The sequence below is a fragment of the Acinonyx jubatus genome, chromosome A1 (genome assembly GCF_027475565.1).
Source record: "Acinonyx jubatus isolate Ajub_Pintada_27869175 chromosome A1, VMU_Ajub_asm_v1.0, whole genome shotgun sequence".
Lineage (NCBI taxonomy): Eukaryota > Metazoa > Chordata > Mammalia > Carnivora > Felidae > Acinonyx > Acinonyx jubatus.
In genome coordinates, this window is record NC_069380.1 from 148870198 (window position 1) to 148892030 (window position 21833).

The window sequence follows — 21833 nt, forward strand, 5'->3', positions numbered from 1 at the left end:
TAAATATTCCTCTAAAAAATGACATTACTATCTCTAGAAGATGAGGTGAATGGGAAATGTTCAGTAATAGATGACAAATGTGCCAAGTCCTCATTTCCAGAATGAAATGGTAATAGTAACAGTTATAGCCTAAAACTAAAAACAAGCAGTAGCTTTGTATGCACATGGAAATATGGAAGGAAACCTCAAACAGAAAGGAGCTGGAAGAAATTATCTCTGGAGAGGTAGAAATGGAGGAGAAAATATTTAATTTTAATAAAAGGGGAAAAAATTGCCCAATAATAAAGGATGACTTCCCAGATATAAAAGCTAAACCAAAAACTTAACCCAATCAGCGATGAAAACTTCATAATACCAAAAGAGAAAAAGCATCTGGAGGGTGTATGCAATGGGAAAGGAAGGCATATTCCAAGAGCAAGAAGACATCCAGTTTCCCAACAATTAGAATTTGTACAGAGTCAAACCATCAACTGAGTATGAGGAAAAAATAATTTCAGGCATGCAAGATTATATCAATAAAAAAATGTAGCACCCCTTTCAAGGACATTATAGGAGGCAAAAGGACATTATAATCAAGGACATTATACTGGCAAAACAGTAAGCCAAGGAAGGGCAGATGATGTGATCCAAAAACAGGCACAGGGAATTCTTAGAAAGTCAATGAAGAAAATCCCAGGTTAACAGCTATGCAGTCAGTTTACAGAATTGAGAGCTCCAGAAAGATACTTACATGGGGAAACAAAATAGAAATGACTTACTTGAACTACCAAATTCTAGAATTTTGTAAAAAAAACTTAGCTTCTATGTAATGAGAATAAAAAAATTGTCCAAGGAAGGTAATAAGACACTATAATGCTCTGCTGTAATAGTATTTAAAAAAAAAAAAAAAAACTTATTTTTTTGTTTTGTTTTGTTTTTTAATTTTTTTTTTCAACGTTTATTTATTTTTGGGACAGAGAGAGACAGAGCATGAACGGGCGAGGGGCAGAGAGAGAGGAAGACACAGAAACGGAAACAGGCTCCAGGCTTTGAGCCATCAGCCCAGAGCCTGACGCGGGGCTCGAACCCACAGACCGCGAGATCATGACCTGGCTGAAGTCGGACGCTTAACCGACTGCGTCACCCAGGCGCCCCGAAAACTTATTTGTTTTTTGAATGAGAGAGAACACATGCACGTGAGGGCAGGGAGACAAAGAATCCAAAGTAGGCTCTATGCCATCAGCGCGGGGCCTGATGTGGGGCTCAAACCCATAAACTAACTGTGAGATCATGACCTGAGCTGAAATTAAGAGAGGCTTAACCAACTGAGCCACCCAGGCACCCCTATAAATAATATTTTCAGGGGCATCACTAAAACTGACTACTGATTTGATAGAACAGTTATTTCCTTACTGTTTTGGGAGAAGGAAGGGGGAGAATGATACAATAATCTACAATTAGAAAAACACCATTATCCCATAATATTTAAACATATGGAAGAAAATATCAGAATATCTAAAACAGGGTAAAGTGGCTCCTCTGTGCCATAAGATTCACATGAGAAAGCAAAGGAAAGGTACTGGCATCTTCTCTTATATTTCACTTTTTAAACTACCTCTACTTTGGAAAATTTTTTCTATTAAATATAGAGGATTTCAACAAAGAAAAATTCTCTAATAATCTAAAAGTTTTTTCAAATTAGAGATGACGTCTAATTGTGTTAGCTGCACAAGACGAACAAATATATAAGTTAATATTAGTGATGTTTTGAAGGATACATTGCAAAAGATAAAACAAGCAGGCACCAGACTAAGCTGATATTCATTTCCTGTGTGGGCTTCATAAAGTTGTAGTAGACTTCAGTTACTAGATACACAAGTGTAGCTGCCACTGTGAAGTCCACCAGCCACTGGTATTCTGGAAAGTAATGCAATGCTGAAAAATAAAAGTTAAAAAAAAAGTTTACTTAAACTTTCATAAGTAGCTCAGGAGGATTTATCTATAATAACTTTAATCATGCTAAACTTTATTCAATCTGTTGATACGCAATGTTAAGGTTTGCAAATAGGAGAATCTAAAAATGCAGAAAACAGATCAAGAATGCTGACATCCAAAATTAAATTTTAATACCTCATAAATTAAATAATTTTTAAAACCTAAAATGATTATCAAAAATGATTTAAACTGTTAAAAACATGATTGCAAAATGAGCTGGTATTTTCTTAGGGGAGTAGCTGTTTTTTACAGAAATTAAAAAGCTTTTTTTTTTTAAAGAATCTCAAGGATGATCCTTTAACTTCAGGATTTAACTTGGTATACAGTCCTACAGACTTACATACATTTTTCATTTCTATGAAGGAAGAGGTAAACTTTGTTACAGTTATTAACTGTACTAAAGGAGGATTAATAATTTTGTGAGTTACTACAGATTGAAATAATATACTTTTTTATTCCCTCTTGTGCTCCTGCAAGAAAAGCTGATGAAATGCCTGTCAATTTTCCATAACACCACACCCCTTCAACAAAGGGTTTACATTAAAATTAGCATTCTCTGATAATAAATGATTTTATCTTTTTCATCTCAGATACTCTTGTTTACTTCTGCCAGAGTCCAAAATATCAACATCATTTTGTAGAAGACCTCCTGAAAATGTGCAAATAAATCATATACAAAAACATCAATTCCTATGTTCCCACTGGCACATAATAAAATGATCTACGCTGCTTTAGAAAAATTTTAGTTATAAACTGTAATATCTGAGGATATTTTAAAATCACGCACTCACAGAGAAAGTATTCTGAAAATAAAATACCAGACTCAAAGTAAGACTTATTTACAATATCAAAACAAACCAACCAGACTTACATCTCTGTGAGATAGCAAAAATTCCAAATCCTTCTACGACTGGGTCAATTTTTTATTTGCTTCAAGTTATTATGGGTGTGTTAGCTTTTTTTGTGTGTGAAAGATGTAATAGCCTAGGAACAACAGTCTGATTTACCCTCAAGCAGTTGAGGGATTCTTACCCTCTAGCCACCTCTCTTCCCCACTACAATCATCCTTTTGAATAACCTTCCAGAAGGAGGACAGGGAAATGGGTAGAACAGATAGACAAATATCCATTTATTTAAAGGCTTTCAATTTTTATTAATAACAGGTGAAGTAAGTGTTCCACATCTTCATGCCCGCTCACATTCACAGAAGCTTCCTCCAGAGAACTCTCACAGCAAACAGCCAAGTGACTTTTCAAATACTCTTATACGCTTTAAGAGGTTCTTGTAATAGAGCTAATACAAATTGAGACAGACATTCAGGATACTTATTGGGATACCAATAATATATACATTCAAAAAAAAGTACAAATTATACACATGCTTGGCTACATATTTAACCCAAGTATTATATTTGTTTTGTATTCAATAATACACATATGTGTCTTTTAATAGGCTATTAGAATCAAAAGAAAATTTATAGTTGATCAAGCCTAGTGGTTTGTGTTAAGCTTGTGAATATACCTTAAATACAGGCAGAAAATTCTCTACTTTTACCTACACACACATACACAGCATGCATTCACAAATGATTACGTAAATATAAACATAAGTAAAATCCCTCTCCATTATTTTGCTCTTGAAATTATGTGACCACTTGTTAAACTAATATCATTTGCAGTTAGTTTCAAAACTGTACAAATGAAACAAAATATTGAATAAGCTATGTTCTAAAGACATAATTTAAATCTTTGTAAGTTTGTTAAAATAGCCTAGTTCTCATTGACTGTCTCTACCACATTTGGTGTGTAACCCTGGCCAAATTATTTAATTGAGTTCGAGTCCTTGCCCCTCCCCCCAAAAAAAGGTCGATAATCGTTACATACCCTATAGAATTACAAGAATGTTAATACAAGGAAAGCACTTACAACAATGCCTGACAAGTACTCAGTTGAAGCTATTATTAAAGTTAGTAAGTTGATAATTACTCATTTAATATTAGTTATTAGTAAAAATTACAAAAATATGTACTAGAAATCAGGGAGAACGTATAAATAAATATACATATATATTCTTGTATTTACACATCTGTGAACATTTTATACAAGCACACATATAAAATTAGTAAAAGAAATGTGACAACCAATCAAAAAGTCAAAGTGCTTTTAAAGGTTTTAAATTTTGCATGAAAAATAATTAAAAAGAAAAAAAGTGGATGACATAACCAGTCGAAAACCAGTATGACAACTGATTTATACCGTTCCTCACGGACATTTTTTGGGTTCTAGAACACTCTTCCCAGATATATACACACACACACACACACACACACACACACACACACACACACACACACACATATATACACACACACACATGTATGTAAAATATTTGTAAATATAGAATCAACTTTCAAATATCTTGAAGTCATTCTGTATCAATAAATAATTCTATATGAGATGCTACATGAATCTCTTAAGGCTTTTCTGGGGTGGTTATGATTTATACATTACCAAAATTATTCCTTTTAATATGTTATTTTTATCCCTCACTTATCATGTAAACCATTAGTTCTCAAAACTGGTCAAAAATAAGAGTCACTAAGAGCATTTTAACAAATACAAATTCAATTCCCAGAACTCACTCTAGATTTACTGGATCTCCGGAGGTAGATATGAAGAATCTTTATTTTATTTTTTTTAATTTATTTTTTTAATGTTTATTTATTTTTGAGACAGAGAGAGACAGAGCACGAACGGGGGAGGTTCAGAGAGAGAGGGAGACACAGAGTCTGAAGCAGGCTCCAGGCTCTGAGCTGTCAGCACAGAGCCTGATGCGGGGCTCAAACCCACAGACCGTGAGATCATGACCTGAGCTGAAGTCGGACGCTCAACCGACTGAGCCACCCAGGCGCCCCAAGAATCTTTATTTTTAAGAGCTGTTCAAATGATTCTGATGTACAGCCCCATTTGAAAATCAGTGTTTAATACAGTTTCACCTTAGATATCATTCTCTTATACGATTCAAATAATTTCACATAAATTTCACTTTAAATTTAAAACCATCATAGCTATTATGCAATTATAAACACTGATATACAGGAAAAAAAAAAAACCAAATGACTTATTAGAGATACACAGTGGGTAAAAGCAAATATTGAATTCAAGTTTTTTGATTCCTAATCCAGTCCTAATCCAATGTTGTAACATTACTTATTTTTGAGAAACAGAGCACAAGCAGGGGAGGGGCACAGAGAGAAAGGGAGGCACAGAATCTGAAGCAGGTTCCAAGCTCTGAGCTGTCAGCACAGAGCCTGACGCAGGGCTTAAATCCACAACCGATGAGATCATTCATGACCTAAGCCAAAGTCGGATGCTTAACCAACTGAGCCACCCAGGTGCTCCCCACTTTGTTATTCTAAAACCACTTTCCTTTCTACTAAACATGAGCATAAAGCTGAATCATTCTAGTACAGGTAATTAAATACAAACACACAAATGCATTTCTGTAAGCCATATCATAAAAGGAGCAGAATGGCACATATGGTAAGAAGTCTAGAATTCAAAATAATGAAAACTGACTGTGATCTCGACATAAAACAGAAACTGCATAACAAACATGTAAGTCAGCCTCTTCTGAAAAATGGGAAAAATAATTCTTAGTACAAGTTAGGTGAACAGACAAAGGAATTTAAATGAAGTCATTTTGAGCTTCTAAGTTCTGAAAAAGATTTCGTATTCTGTAAAATGGACTTAATGATTAAAAACTAACCAAAAAAATCTAGCCACAATAGATAAAATGGAAGCACTTTCACTAGCATAGTATAAAATGAGATTTACAAAACACTTTACCAAGATTCCCCTTACCTAAAGTATCCACTTCTGTAACTGACTTTGTTTCTAGATGGAGGTCAATATCCTTTGGAATGGTTAATGGCTTACTTTCAATGTGACCATTATATTTCCTATAAAAATCAGACAAGTGACACAAAAAACAAGTTACCTACACTGTTATCCAAGTGCTTGTATCAACTAATCACAAAAGAGGTTTTAAATTTCACAGTATAAAAAAAAGCAGAATTTCTAATATTTCATCAAAAAAGAAGGTAGAATACCCAAAAGTAGTTTTTAAAGGGATAGGGGACTACGAAACGTAGATGTAAATTATTACGTCAATCATACAGATTACCAGGGTAAGAGGTACTAAATTAGTGACAAAATCTTGATTGCTAGCTTAGCATTTCACTCTATTTCTCTTATTCTCTCTTCTATACATTTAAAGACAACATAACATCTCTTTCTTTAGGTATAAGAGTAAAAGCAAATCTAAAATTAAAGAAATACCATTATCACATAATATTTAAACAAATGGAAGAAAATCTCAGGAAACCTAAAATAAGGTTAAGTGGCTCTTTTTCTTTTTCTGTTTTAAACATTTGTTATTTATTTTCGAGAGAGAGACAGAGCACGAGCAGGAGAGAGGCAGAGAGAGAGGGAGACACAGAATCTGAAGCAGGCTCCAGGTTCTGAGCTGTCAGCACAGAGCCCAATGCGGGGTTTGAACTCATGAACCAGGAGATCATGACCTCAGCTGAAGTCGGAAGCTCAACTGACTGAGCCACCCAGGTGCCCCAAAAGTAGCTCTACTATGACATGACACATAAAAACTGGAATCTTTTCTTGTATTTCACTTTGAAACTATTCAACTATTTCTTTAGGTATAAGAGTAAAAACAAATGAAGACAAAACGCATTTCTCTTTGAAATTATACATGTCTACACATAAAGAAACCTGTAGCTATAAACAAGTCAGAGTTGAAGAAATATACTAAGATTTATGTGCATGAGAAATTCAATAATGTGAACACCTAATCTGGAGTTGCTCTGAGAATCACAAATAGGAGAAATAAAAGAATTCTTCAGGTACACATGTGATCATTCCTAAATTTAATTTTTAAAGACAATCACATGTATATAGAAAATAATAAATTTTCAATAGCATTAATTACAATACCAAGACACATTTTTCAATTATTGCGGGAAAACCTCAGTAAAAATATTAATTATGTCAATAAATCAAGCCTTTTCAGAATAATAATAAAGAGAAGGAGGGCTTACACTTAAATATTCAATGATCTTCAAGGTGTATTTGTAATAAGCACAAAAGAGAATGGCAGTAAGATCAAAAAAAAAGGTCCTTTTTAAAATTTTCAATTTCATGCCAAATAATCATTAATGCTTTAAAAAACTCTAGCACCTACAAATGCATTAGCCCAGGTTAATATAATTTTTATGATACACATGAGAAATTTGGTGACAAGTTGTTGTCAATGACATTCTGTAATATATTAGAATCATAGTTTCAGGTCCTAAAATCCTCCTCAGTTGAGGACACTAAGGTCCATATAGAGAGGATAATTATCATGTACTTTTCTTGAGAATTCAATTTAAATAGAGATATAAAATTTTAAAGCTGGAGAGATCCTAGAAAATTACTAAGTTTGGTCCTTCCATTTCACAGATAAGTTTGGTCGTCCATTCAGTGAGGTTTATTAGCAGGCAGTTTTCTTCATAAACTTTAAATGTCAATATAATATGCAGCAACTGAATGGGACCTAAGGAGTTGTACTGTCTACCCCTTTTATTTAAAAAATACTGAATAAAAGCAAAACCTGGGGGAAAAAACAAACCAACAGGTATCTGTAAATGAGTTACAGGGTAAATACACGGGCTATGGTTTTCTCCCCAGTCAACCCCCACCAAGTTTTAATATGATGGCTGTACTGTTTTCATAATTTAAACACAAAGAAGAATAAAGTTAACCATTCTTGAGTAAAATATTCGCTTCTGTGCTTATATATTAAATTAGTACATATTGGGTTTTTTTAAAGGGTAATTTAAAATTATGTTAGATCATGGATTTTGATCTCAAATGTATTAACTGCACATGGCATAAGCAGTAAATGTTCATTTAACCAAAGTAAAAAAATATATTTATAACAAATGTGTCAAATATTAACACTTTACAAACTCAACAATATAACTTACCTATCTTTTCTGCTTTTCCCTTTTTGCTGCTTCCCTGCAAGAATTCTTAATTCTTCTTCTGTAGGATGTTGATACCACCTCAAACTAAGAAAAAAAGAATCCTTTTAAATAAAGAAATTAAAATCACCAGAATTATTCATTTATGGTACAAATACTTATTGAGTTTCCTACGTGTGAAGACACTGAAGGGAATTATCAGGTGAAAAACTCTCATCTGAATTAAATACTACTGCTTAAGCCTTAAAAGGGTTTTGATTCAAACCCAGCACTTACCAAGCACTTACTAGATGCCAGACCCTGCAATGCTGTTTGTAGATATATTTCTTAAAACTGACATTGTATTAATATATATTAAGGCTATACAGGCTTACTATTAAAAGTAAACAGAGTGAACTTTGCAGGTAAGAGCACATTAGAATTTCCACCCACCCCTCATTTACACAGAAGTAATTGACAGTTGTCTTAAAAAGAATCCTTTGTCCTCAAAACTACAAGTAGTCTTTACTTTCCTATCCTCCCCTCCTTTACCTGGAGAATTCTGAAACTTTATGTGTTGAAGAATTAGAGTAAAAAGTTGTATTTACAAAACCCTTTAAGTTAGGGTTTAACTAACCAACAACAGGGTGTATTCACCTCCACCATGTAGTTAGAACACCCAAACAAATCACTTACTCCCTCCCAAGCACCCACCTGTTCGTTCTCAATTTCCTATCTCACCTGAATTTCCTACCCACTACTTAAATTTGATATTCTAGTTTCATCTTCAATGTGTCCTCACCACATATTATCATTAATTCTGTTCTTTAACTCTTGAAATTTTAACTTCTCTGCTCCCTGTAAGAACTTTAAGTTCAGCACATGTCCCTCTCTAGCTCTATTGGCAACACTCTCTAACTGGTCTCTTTGTCTTGCCAGGACACTCTCCTCAGTGCATTTTGATCCCAACTTTAGTTATCTTTCCATAATGCAAATCTTATTAAGGTAAATGACTGTTTAAATCCTTTATAAGCGTCTTCTCAAGGTAAAACAGTAAGTGGCAGCTAGGCAAAGACTTTGATCAAGGCCCTGTTTTTATAAAGGAGAAACATACACCTAGTATTGCTAAACCTTCCAATTTTTCACTTACAAAAAAATCTACATTTTTAAAGTAAAATGTCTCAATTTAAAAAGTTAGCAAGTGATTTGCTGTTTTTAAAAACACTGCAAAACTGGCAATTTGAATAATGACTGGATAGTTGATGATATTAATAAATTACTGTTAAATTTTTTTAGCTGTAAAGATAGGATTAAAGTTATTTTAAAAGCTTATATACTTTAAAGATATACACAGAAATATCTATGAATGAAATATTTGCTACAAAGTAATATGTTAGGGGGAGGAGAGATGAAGGGGAAAACAGATGAAACATGTTAACCACCAGCTGTTAATTGTGATATGTACATAGGAGATCATAAAAATCATTATTCACTGTATTAGTCTGTCTACTCTTTGTATATGTTTGAAGTTTTCCATTAAAGTTAGAATACACACTGTAAGGCTCATATGCGCATAGGATTTGTGACCTATTTCCACAGACTTTGATGATCTGACTACTATCTACTTTACCAGACTCATCTTCAACAACTCCCCCTTGGAACATGACATTCTAGCAAGACTAAGTGACATTTTACTCTACAAATTCTTTCATCCCTTGATGTTTCTGCATATATTCTTGTATCTGCTTATAAATATCAATGCCCCTATCTGGCAAACTTCTAGTTTACCTTTTACTATTTATAAGGCAAGTTGCCCTATGGTGTAAAAAAAGAATGTATCTGGTCATTGTCCCCCATTCTTGGCAAAGAGCTTCAAAAGTCTTTGGAACTTCCTTAGTGATAGGGAGTATCTTTGGTATGTTAATTAGAGGACCCTAGGTGGACCTCCAGAGAGCCTCAGGATGGTGACTGGTCACCAGAAATACCAACTATATGATTAGAGTGGGGATCCTCAGCCATCTGATCTACAAGAAGGGGAAGGGGGCTAGAGATTAAGTTCAATCCTGTGGCCAATTATTTAAAGTCATACCTATGTAAAATGGAATTCCAAAACACCTCTGGACACTGGAGCTGAGAGGAGCATCCTGGTTGGTCAACACAATGATGTGCCTGGAGGGTGACATGCCCTGACTCCACAGGGAGGGAATGCAAACTGCACTTCTTCCGAAATCTCCTCCTATATCATCTCTATAATAAAACTGTAATCATAAGCTTAGCACTTTCCTGAGTTCTAACTGTTCTAGCAAATTAATGAACCTGAGAGGGGTCATAAAAATGCCCCAATCTGTAGCCAGTAGCCAGTATACAGAAATACGGGTGGCCTGAGGATTCCAAGGACGTGCAGCTGGCATCTGGAAACCTAGGCATTCTTACAGAGAAATTGGTCTTTAACCCATGGAGTCTGTATTAACTCCAGGTAGTGTCAAAATTAAACTGCAGTTGGTAACAGACCAGTTGGATTAAAATGAAATACTCCCCTAACTGAAAGATCCTTAGAGTAAAGATTTTAAGACTTACTTGTTATTGTATACTTCAAAACTAGTACAGTTACTGGCATATAGTAAGTGCTCAAAAAGGATCACTGAACCAAAATTAATTCAGTTCTCCCCTTAAAGGTTTTAAAATAAAATATATCCCAACCAAAAAGTCACTAAACTCTAATTAACATGGGTGAGGAGGCACTTCCTGAAATTTCGATTTAAGTCCAGAATTTTAACTTACAGTCGATTCTCGTTATTCGCGGTAGTTATGTTCTATAAAGTCGCCGCGAACACTGAACATTGCTCCTAGGGGAAATACAGGGTTAGGTTCCTGCGAGCCTCTGGTCACAACATTTTCATCAACCAATATATACAAAACCTTGTTTTATGTGTGTTTAAGTTTAAAGACACCTTATTTAATATATACTGTTGATTCATTAACATTAAATTCACAGCCAATAGCACTGTAATTCACACCTGAACAAAGCTTATTTAATAACTATAATCATAAGTATAGTATTTTCCTGAGTTCTGTGAATATTTCTAATGCATTTTCTCCATAAGGCCCATCTTATGCCTCGAAACACTAGACAACCCCTCAACACCATGCTTGGAGGCCATTTTAAATAGTGAAATCAACAAAAAGCTAAAGCTAAAATGTGAACAACATGGTACTAAACAGACCACAAAAAGCACACTTGTTTATAATATGAAAAGTGAAACAAGGCCTCAGCTGGGAACGTGGGCATTGGGCCACTCAAATATTTTGCCAATCTGGATATATCTATGAATGATCTTGAAAGCACCACCAGTATGAATTTGGGGGGTTACAAATGAACTTCAGCAAGTAAGCAAATAACAAATACACAATCCATGAATGATAAAGATTGAGTGCATAACATTGAGAAGATCACTTATGCAACTCATTTATAACTCATTTATAAAGACTGAAATTAGTTGTTTGGCACTGAGGAATAATTGCTAATTATTACTAATCTGTAAAAGAACTCTTAGTATAGGAAAACTTAAATTACTTTTAGAATGCTATAATAATGAAATATTTTAAGATCCTTAACATTTTCTAGGACTCATTTTCTTTTTAAATATACTCATTTTGTGAACCCATTTTTCTAGAATAGATTGCATTTATTATACTTCTTACTGGACAAATGGGTCATCTTCATCAGTAAAAATTATTGTTCAAAGCTGGAACCTTAGGCTGCTGGGTGCTCTTAGGGCCACTTCTAGTCTGTTACTCATGTATGTATCCATCCATCCATCCATCCATCCATCCATCCATTCATCAGACTCTTATGGAGTCCCCTATGGTCAAGTACTCCGCTGAACAATGGAGATGTAATCACATACAATAAAGTCCCTGCTTTCTTGGTGCTTGTATTCTAGTTGGGGCAGAATTTAACCAAGTAAAAAATGACCAAAAAAAACCCGCCACAAGTTGGAACCTAACAAATGGTGAGAATGAGAGAGAAAAGCCTTAGGTTGTAGGTTACAAAGATCTCTCTGAGATGACATTTACCCAGCAACCTAAAGGATGAGAAGAATGGAGGGGAAAGCATTGAGGAAGAGAAGAGCATGTCCAAAAGCACAAAGGCATGAAAGAACACAGAAGGCTGCAGTAACCAAAAGGCCAAAGAGATGGCTACACCACATGCAAGGAGAAACATATGAGGGAGGCGGAAGAGATAAAAAGGGATCAGATCATGCACATCCTCCTGGGCCACAGTATGGAGTTTAGATTTTATGCTAAAATAATAGTCTCAAAACAGGATAGAGAAATAACTTCATTTACATTTTAAGACCCTTTTTGCTGCTCTGTGAATTATATGGAGGCAAGGAGAGAAGGAAATATATTTTGGACACTGAATCAACAGTGATAGACTAAAAGTAGGAAGTGGGAAAAAAACAATGAAGGATATCTACCTTTCTGATTTAAGGAAGATGGTGGTACATTTTCTCAGATGGAGTAGAATAGGAAGAATTATGAATCTGAACATGCTTGAGTTTTTAAGTACCTATGAAATATCAAGTGAAAACATCAAGAGGAAAACTGTATTTTCGAATCTAGAGCTCAGAGATAACCTGGGGTCATTACACAATTGTGGTATTTATGGAATCAATAATATCACCTAAGGGGAAGATAACACATGGCAGAAAACTAAACAGTTATTAAGGAAGTGAGAAGTAGAGTTCATGAAGACAATGCATGTAACAAATTTGGCTATAACAGAAAACAGGGAAATAGGCCAAAACTAAGAAATGGACACGGGAAAGGCTTTGTTTTTTAAGACAGAAGAGAGAGGCAGGGCTGTAACTCTTCTTTATTTGTAGTTGCTGTTACTTTTAATAAGAGATCTTTAAAAAAAAAAAAAAAAAAGAAGCATGTGTATGGGTGTGTGTGCTAACAGGAATAATTCCCAATGGAAGTGAAGCAATTTACGACAGGGAAGAAAGGAAATGGCCAAAGGAGCAGTCTAGGTAAAAGAGGGAAAGGGGTACAGAGCACAAATGTAGGAATTGGGGCCTGACAGACAGGACACCTCCTCCATGGGCCAAAATTAAAATATACAAACATTCTTTACAAATATAGAGGGGCTGCACAGATAACTAGGGTTGTGGGTTTGGTGGTGAGAAAATGAGTGCAGAGCTCTGGCTTCAAGAGCTGAAGCTGAGGCAGGCATGCATACTATTTGAGGAGTAAGGGTTTGGGTTGAAAAGCTGTCAGAGAAGTGGAGCATACAAAGACAGCCAGGCAGCATGGAGTAGCCACCTAAGATCTGAAAATTCCAAGTAAAATCTAGAAGTACAGCTGCACAGTTTTCCTCAACAGTCAGTGCTTCGTACACAGTTGGATTCCATACCATATGGTTCCCTTGTACTATACTTTAGCTCTGGTCTCAGTTTTTAGTCTTGTCTTTTGCTATTAGTTGGTATGTCTATCTCAGCAAAATGACTCGCAATCTGCTTGTAACTGCTGCACCATGCCTTTCTAATATGGGCTTGGAAGACAGATATAAAAGCTAATTAGCTTTAGATTCTATGTAGCAGTTAATAAGAATGGTTACAAAAATACAATTAGAGAAAAATGCTTTGCATTAATGTTCTAAAATTGCACATACAATATAATCACAACCATGAGAGGAAAATATGAATAGAAAAGATTAGAAGGAAATACAACAAAATGTACACAGTGATTGTCTTTAGCTGATGAGAATACAGTCCATTACCTCTTATTTTCCCTTTTTATCAATTTATTACCGTTTTCTATATCACACGCATTACTGTGTTTGAAAGACGGGGAAAAACTTTAAAAAATAAAAGGTATTAAGAGGATCTCACTAAAAACTGAACTTCTTGCATTTAAGTTAATTGTATTAATCTCACTGTATTTTATGACATTTACCTTGGCTACTGAGTGGCTTTTTTTTCCACTTATGTTCACTTCACAAATTTGCGTGTCATTCAAATTGTCAGTAGTGTCTCAGAAATTAAAGCCAACCTAGGATACACTCCACTCAATCACTGAAATATTTTTTAATAATTTTCTTGTAAATCTCTTACATAACATACTAACAGGCCATTATCTTTCTTACTGAAGTTCAACAGCACTGAAAAAATACGTATCAGAAAATGTATGTATATATACATTTATAAATGTATAAAATATATTGATGTAGACTCCTTTAAAATTTTAAACAGCAATGTAATTTAAAGCAAACCACTTCAAAATTTTTCAGAAGTAAAAATTTCAGAAATTTGAAATGAAAATCTAAACAAGAATACAGAAAAACTTAGTACTGAGAGCAAGCTAAAAAAGTTTTAATACATAATCAATACAAAACTCTATTTCAAAACACAGGTCATATAGACACTTTCAGTCTTCATTTTAAATCCCAATAATTTCGACAAGTGAGAAAAAACACTTAACAGAAAACAAATACTGCTTAAAACCTAGAAGACCTTTCAGCACAAGTAGCTAAAATATCGTTTGTTATACACACACACACACACACACACACACACACACATTATCTTGTTATTTACTGGAAATTTTAATAGGACAGCATGGCATTCTGGAACTGGAAGTTAAGATGACTAAGGCAAGGAGAGAGCAAGGGCTCAGGCATTCCACAAGGGTAGTAGCTGACTGTTTACACCTTTCCCTTAGGTCATAGGTCCCACCTACTGTGCATTTGAATAGTAGGTTTCTCTCACCAAAGGGAACTTGTAGATTCTTGGATCAGGCAACATGCAAAAGAGAACAGAGAGCAACTGAATATGAAGGTGTTGGTACACTGTGCTCTTTACCCAATACAGGATCAGACAAAATCAGAGTAAATCCAACCATAATGTATTTTCAATGAGGGACACATGACAGGAAGTAGCAAACCAAAGTGAGAGCCTCTGGAGATAAAGGGGTAGAAGAATGCATAAGGTTTGAGCTAAACAATCAGGGAAATGGAAAGCAGATTCAGCAAGGAAGCTATTGCAGGGAAAAAAAAAAAAAAAAAGCAAAATCCTACTTCCTCATGCAAAACCCACTATTCAAATGTACAAAGAATGTAACCTATCACTTACCTCTCCAAGAAAAGAGGGGCCAAGCAAACTTCAAAACAGAAAGGAACTTTAATTACAATAGAAAGTAGAGAATACTATGGCTACAATACAGTGGTTTGCTGGACACGATAAAGAACATCTTCAAATGATCTGAACGACGGTTAAAAGTGTTCCTTATGTTAGGGAAAAGTAGCTCAGACAAACCAACTTCCGATGATTTTTCCTCCCTTTGTGAAGAGAGGGGGTAATACAGCAGTCTGAGAGCACTAGACTGTTCACCGTCGGGTTTTCAAAGTTAATAATACATGCTCACAGGTTACAGGCAGAAAAGATTTTATTACTTAAGTTCTTGTTAAAGCAGAATCCCTTCAACAAAATCTGATAGTCATATAAAAAGGCATGTAAAAAAAAGGAGAAAAACATTTCTCAGAAGAAAAATATTTTTTCTATTAAAAAACCCTGGAAGAATGGAATACAAAATATTTATAATTTAGTAATGTGGGACAAATTTAATTTCAAATAATGAGGTAAGAAGTATAATTTGAATAGATGATATTTCTTAAACTCTACTTTGTACTTAGCATGTCTGTGGTAATCAAAATCAATGGTGAGATACCTTTTAATTTAGAATAAAAGGTGGCTACGCAGTCACAGAAAAGCCAGAAGAATACAGTAAGTGAAGAGAAACCATACACTAACTATATATAACCTGTAGGATTAGCTTATAAAAGGCTAAGTATCACTAGGAACAAAAGGTAGAAAACAAATCTTAAAAAATTACTCTGTAAACTGCCAAAAGAAGTCACAACAATTGTAGAAAAGTTCACCTCCACCAAATTCCAACTCTGTTCAAGTATGTCAGTTCCAGGACAAGGTCTGGAGTTGATGAGCGCCATAAATCAAATAAAGACTATACTGTGAACTGAACTTCAGGATAAGAAGCTTAGATCTGTTTCATTTTTCAGTATGTGACTGTGAGTAGTTAAATGAGTTTTCTCATTCGTAAACACATTATCACCTACTGCAGAGAAGGACTAGACCCTCACCAATCTTGCTTTTACTTCCTAGGTACATTGAAAACTACATTCCCAGACACACTTGCCCTTTGGCCTTAATTAGTCACAGGGCCCCAGCCTATGGAATGTGGACAGAAATGATATATCGACTTCTGAGTGTGACCCCTTGCCATCTCCTGAAAGATCCATAGCCTATTCCCTTTATTTGCCAACAGATACAACATCTAACAGAAGATTCCAAGGTATCAGGAGGAATACAAGGGTCACAAGACAGAAGAAGCCTAGAGTCCCTAAGTCACCACTGGAAAGACAGCTGAATCTTTAAATACCATTTTGTCAAGAATCTACCTTAAGAGCTGCCCAACAAACCCTTTCTAACTCTCCCATAAGACCCTGATTCCTGCCTGAGGAAACAGAATCAGAAACTTTCATTAGGTTCAGACATTGAGATTCTGAGGTCATAGCATACCCCAGTGCATCTCCTCTCCTAACTAATTCACAGTGTACAGATCCAAACAGCATAAGAGAAATAAAACTTTTGATCAGTATTAAGTTTTATAACATTGTAAAGGTAATTTAATGGCATTAAACAAGGCTAAAGACTATGCAGTTATTTTTTAAAAAACTAGAGATCTACAATACTAACAGCAATATATGTTATTTAACAAGAGCTAGAAAATTAGTGTTTTTCTAATATTAAAAATCAACAGGCCAGTAATTTATAAAGTAAAAATTGTTTATTGCTTCAATTGTTTATTTACTTCTTTAAGTAAATGGCAGGCTTACTCTTTAAATCAACATAATAAAATCCAATGGCACTTTAAACCCTCCATTCCAAAAAGACACAGATTGATGAGAGATGGACATAAATTAAGTTATATGATACAAAAAGACAGGCCATAACTTTTAAGGCAAATATGAATATTTATTTACAATACGAAGATACAATACTAGTGGGACAAATATTAGAACGATATATACAGAACCTAAAAACAACTCTCTTCTGTCAGACTCACGATTAACCTTTCATGGTATCTACACAGCTATTCATTTGAATAGTTCTATTCAGTTGTTCCATTCAGTACAGTCACTCCCAAGCCTTCCTAAACTATTCATAATTTTAAAAGTCTTCATGAGCCTTTCCCCTCAAATTCTTTTAAGCATGTTACAGATGATAAAGAATGCCCTCAGATCTTTCTCTTTAACTCAACAGCATCATATGGTTTAAAATGCAAACTGTCATTTCTGATCAATATTTCTACATAAGCAATTCACAAGGGATTTTACATTTTACCAATATTAAAACAGCATAATTTCATATCATTAAAGGTTGGTGAAACACTAATTATCCCAAAAGGATAAAATCAATGATCTTATTGAACACAGTTAGGCAACAACATTAAGCGATTTAACTTCATGACCTAAAAATTCCAGAATTAACATTAAAAAAAGATAAATCTTAAACACACACACATAAAAAAAAAAAAAAAAAAACAACGGAGGAAATGAAACAAGGAGTAAGTAACTATTTCTAGAAAATTCTGATTGCTATAGTTGGAACCTGATTTAGAATTAGAGACAGTGTTAATTAACACTACAGTTAATCGGTTTACAAAAGCAAATCAAGATTACAAAAAATTATCAACTTCATATTTATTTTTAAATGCTGAACTCTCCCTCAAATCTGTAGTATGTGTATTTACAAAACATGTAGTATGTATATTTACATCCATGCTAATATTTGTCGAAAAAAACCCATTTTAATTATAAAACATAATTCCAATATTAAGAGAAAAGAATTTGGTTTTCAATCTCTGAAGTTTTAGTTTTTACTAGTAAATGTAACTTTCACAGAAACAAATGGAAAGCAAATTATGTAAGAACAGGAAATTGCCTATACCCTAAAATGAGACAAGACTGCGAAGATCTTTGGAGCCAAAAAGAGATCTGGAGTCTCACTGGAGATTCATCATAAACAGAATCTATAAATATGAATTCTCAGTAGAAACGAGCTACCTTAACATACTTTTATCTAGTTCATTAAATCAGATTCCATTTATTTAGAATGAATGGTAATTTGCCCAGCTGATGTTTATCCTTTCATGATCTATGGAAAAGGGTTTTGATAAGCAAAAAAGTAAACAAGACTACACATTTAAAAACTAGCTACAGATGACTGACTTTTCTCTTATAAATAACGCTGACAGAGGTTTTAAAGTTTACTAAAACTTTAGTTATTATTTACTTTGCTAATAAAACATATGTTTTTAAATAGCCGTTCTCTCACACACTGTGTGTGGGTGTGCACACGTGCATGCGCCAGCGGTCAAAAAAAATTTTAAGCAGTCTGAATAATATTTTTCTGTATTTAAATGATATGAAAAGAAGCATAGAAAATAAATTCAATAAAGGAGATTTAAGCTTTGTGGATAGAATGACCTTGATCTAATCATAAAAGCTTATTATTTGTCTTGCAGTGTATGAAATCATTAGGAGGATAGGATCTATCCATTGTTTTCTAACTCCAAAAGGTCTAAACAAAAGAAACTAGACCTACAAATTAAGAGAATGCAGTTATTTACTGGAGATGAACAGTTAGAATAAAACTATAGTTGTGGTACCATATCTATAACTTACCTTTCATAATTACACAGGATTTTGGCATGTATTTCTATAGGTCATTTTCCTGCAATTGTCTCATATCCCCTATATTCAACTTCCTTACTTGTGACATTATTTTATTGTACACATATCAGCAAGGCAACTGAGCTCTTTTGTGGAAGGATTGGGAATAGTAGTAAGCTTACAGCACAGTAGACAAAATTAAAACCAGCAAAATAACTTTGACCTCTCCTTGTTAAGTTAAAGTTTAAAATTCTTTGCAGTAGAACAAAGAATCCCTAATTCTCATAATAAACTCTCAAATGAGTCATCAATAATCAAATATATGCTCTCAGTCATTTTCCCAACAATGGTAAAAATATTTAATCATTTCAGTTTATAGTCTCCTCCCTGTGTTGACCAACTGTTTAAGGAGGTAACTATGGGAAAAGTGATGCGGTATTTTGAATGGCAATGGACAAAAAGGGACATGAAAGGGGGAGGACTGAATTGTTCACCATGATCCCATTACCTTTGTACTAAAAAAAATAAACTACTAATGTCTAAAGTAAGAAAAATAAGGAAGCTAGATTTTTCTCATAACTTCCCTTTGTCATGTTTTTAGAAAACAGGAATTCACGCTTAACTTCTGGTAAGTCCATCAGTCTGAGACTTGAACTAAAGACAGATTTCAAAGTACCAGACACAGTCAGCCTAACCTTGCCTTACCTGCCATTACAGAGTAGCCATCGAGCAAGAGAATAGTGAGGTATAATCTTCTGCATGACACTGGCCATCACCATGGTAACGACCAGCTGTATACCTATCACACCCTGTATAAAAAAACAAACAAACAAACAAACAAACAAGTTTAACAATGAATAAATTTAGATTTGAGGACAGTGGTGGAAAACTTTGTATACATTCCAAAAATTAGACTTTAAAAAAGATGAGTTTACAATTAAAATACATTATTATTCTGGCATTTAAGCATTCAAGACCACATGTTTAAACTTAAAACATTTAATCTCATCTCATAATCCTCTACAAAATTCCCCAAGGGTAACATCCATGTTAATAAAAGTTAAATGGGTTAGCATGCACATTTAAAATCAATTCCCAGGAAACGTTCTCCATTATTTAAGGGTATCCAAATGAAGTAAAAAGTAGTCGTTTTTTCCATCTTTCTCCAAACTTACTCTATTCAATACACTTAAAACACGAGCTTGGCAAGCTTTAAAAGGAGTATGACTACCTTTTACTTCTAAGGTGATAGTGAACAATTAAATGATTAAGTGAATGATTAAAGAGCATTAACCATATTAAGTGTGATGACAGAACTGACCTAAAAGTCACTACTAGAAAAAAAATTAACTCGTGCTGTCATCACCCACTTCCAGTGGGTGGGCCTTCAATAATGTCCAAAAGCCTCCTTAGTTTACTCTCATCAGTCCCTCCCTATTCTCTACTATAACGAAGTCAAAACCTTCCCCATCTCCACACTTCCAACCTCCCTCATCTTGTACTCACAAAGAAAATAAACACCATTAAATGAAAACCCTCCCTTTTCACCAAGAAGCTCATAATCATTTGTATCTGCACCCATCTTTTCCTCTACCCTCTGGAAATAAAGAGCATCTTCTACACAAATCCCTTCAAATGTGCTTAAGAGCCCATCCTCCTTTTGATTTTCAGGAACGTCAACCTCTGAATAGTTTACTTACTATATCTTCTAAAATCTCTTCTGTATCTGAATCCTTCCTACCCGCATTGTAACATCTGTAAGTCTCTTTCATCTTTCTGAAACATAACAATGATTTTCCCTCATTACACAGCCCTCCTCCCTAATATTCGTAGCTACTTGACAAAAGACTTATTTCCAGTTGCTTCTATGTTCTTACATCCCCACACAGTTCCCATTTGACGTTCTGCTTCAGCCCATTCCATTGAAAGATCTACCATCAAGATCACCTCATCTTAACAAATTATCTTTCCTTATTTTAAATCTCAGCAGGATCCCACAAGGCCTACCACAGGCCTTCCTTTACTCACACCATGACAATCAATTCTTCATACTCCTCTTTGCTAGCTCCTCCCTCTATCCAAGCAGTCCAAAAATAAGGCTGAATTCCCACCTCAAACATAATACACCAAATAAGAACATAAAAATATAAAAATGTTTAAAAGAAGCAGTATAGTGTACAGGTTTAAGAGCATGGATTCTAGACCTAACCTGCCTGGGATAAAATCAGCCAACTAACTACTAGTTGCATGACTTTGCAAAGGTCATTTAAACATTATGTACCTTTATTATCTCTCCTATAAAATAAAGCTATTCACTTAACCTACCTAATCAAGCTGTGGTTATAAATTATGCCTGATACAGAGAAAGTTCCATATGTATGAATACTATTTGTTGTTATTGTCATTGTTATTACCTCTATTATAACTCTTTTGAAGTTTTTATTTTAATTCTGTAAGAAAACTTTTTAAATTTCAAGAAGAGAGAAGGCTTTCAAGAAATGACAAGTCTCGGGGCCCCTGGATGGCTCAGTTGGTTAAGCCTCTGACTTTGTCTCAGGTCATGATCTTGCACTCCATGAGTTTGAGCCCCACGTCAGGCTCTGTGCTAACAGTTCAGAGCCTGGAGCCTGCTTCAAATTCTATGTCTCCTTCTCTCTCTGCCCCTCTGCCTCTCATGATCTCTGTCTCTCTCAAAAACAAATAAACATTAAAAAAAATTTTTTTTAAACTGACAAGTCTCCTGATTGAAAAAAAAAACCTAAAAACTAAGTTGAAAAAAATCAAATTTCATTTATTATAACAAACTGTGCCACCAACAGTTCATCACTGTAAGAAATGTAGTACTGTGGGGTGGAACGGTGATAGAGGGGGAGGGTGAACATGTGCAAGCAAAGGGTACACAGGAACTCTACACATTTCAATTAATTTTGCTGTGAACCTAAAACTACTCTAAAAAGTAAACTTTATGAATTAAGAAAAATCAAATTTCTGCAATAGAGAATGATATAAACAATGTCAAATGACTGGGAAAAGACATCTGTAATTCACATGACAGAGGGATCATTTCCTTATTAGATATTATAA

General features: G+C 34.5%; 1 protein-coding gene across 7 annotated transcripts in view; it reads right to left on the reverse strand.

Annotated features, from left to right (window-relative positions):
* The window catches only part of TMEM161B (transmembrane protein 161B), a 69175-nt gene that overhangs the window by 27482 nt on the left and 19860 nt on the right, over positions 1-21833 (reverse strand). For 3 of the 7 annotated variants that reach the window (XM_015076295.3, XM_053224712.1, XM_053224719.1), the window contains 4 exons: positions 19455-19558; positions 8018-8101; positions 5838-5935; positions 1758-1914 (listed from right to left, as the gene is read on the reverse strand). In XM_015076295.3, the coding sequence (XP_014931781.1) occupies positions 1758-1914; positions 5838-5935; positions 8018-8101; positions 19455-19558 (443 nt within the window). Of the gene's footprint in view, positions 1-1757; positions 1915-5837; positions 5936-8017; positions 8102-10774; positions 10840-19454; positions 19559-21833 lie in introns of those variants that run through there. The other 4 variants (XM_027038666.2, XM_053224727.1, XM_053224721.1 and 1 more) reach the window with 3 other exon arrangements.